At 59.7% G+C, this 702-nt stretch overlaps 1 protein-coding gene across 1 annotated transcript in view; it reads right to left on the reverse strand.

Moving 5' to 3' along the window:
- LOC112462917 (leucine-rich repeat protein SHOC-2-like) overlaps nt 1-696 on the reverse strand; it is a gene marked incomplete at its 3' end in the record, with an annotated part of 1,405 nt that extends 709 nt beyond the window's left edge. The window contains 1 exon segment of the mRNA XM_025028996.1: nt 1-696. This exon segment is cut by the window's left edge and continues 5 nt beyond it. Coding sequence (XP_024884764.1) covers nt 1-639 — 639 coding nt within the window.
- Between the last annotated feature and the right edge of the window lie 6 nt (nt 697-702).

Raw genomic sequence — 702 nt, forward strand, 5'->3', positions numbered from 1 at the left:
CTCGAAGAGATTACCTTCGAGCGCTAACATCGAGACCTTGGAATCCTTGAGGAGTCTGAGGGGTATCGAGCTCAGCTGTAGGCAGTTCTCCTCCAATCGCAGGGTCTTCAGTCGCGGGCAATCCGCCAGCTTCTCGGAGATGGTGGCGATTTGGTTCTGATTGAGATTAAGCTCGATCACGTGAAGGCCGGCGGCTGCGTCCGGCACGATGGTGAGCCGATTCTTGGACAAATCCAGAACGTCCAGGTGCCTGAGGCCGCAGAACATGAGCGGGAAGTCGGAGATCTGATTGTCGGACAAATTGACCTGCTTCAGGTGGCTCAGATTCGCCAGGGACGACGGGATCGATTTGATCTGATTCGCGGCGCAGTTTAGGCCCTCGAGCTTCTCGAGCGCGCCCAGGGTGCCGGGCAGGGCGGTCAGCCGGTTGTGGCTGAAGTTGAGCTGTTTCAGCAGCGTGAAGTCGCCGATCTCGTTCGGCAGCGTCGCGAAGCTGTTCTCGGACAGGTCGAGGGTGCGCAGCGTCGGCGCCAAGTCGTGAAGCTTCCGCGAGAACTTTTCCAGCTTGCACTGCGACAGCTTCAGGGTGGCGGTCTTCTCCGCGGTCTCGTAGTGCCTCTTCACGGCGGAGTTGCCCATGTCGATCGCCTCAGGGTCTCGGTATCCTCGCGGGCGACAACTGTGCGGGCCTTTCCCCTATCA

The sequence above is a fragment of the Temnothorax curvispinosus genome, unplaced genomic scaffold, assembly GCF_003070985.1.
Source record: "Temnothorax curvispinosus isolate PA1 unplaced genomic scaffold, ASM307098v1 QBEX01001362.1, whole genome shotgun sequence".
Taxonomy (NCBI): Eukaryota; Metazoa; Arthropoda; class Insecta; order Hymenoptera; family Formicidae; genus Temnothorax; species Temnothorax curvispinosus.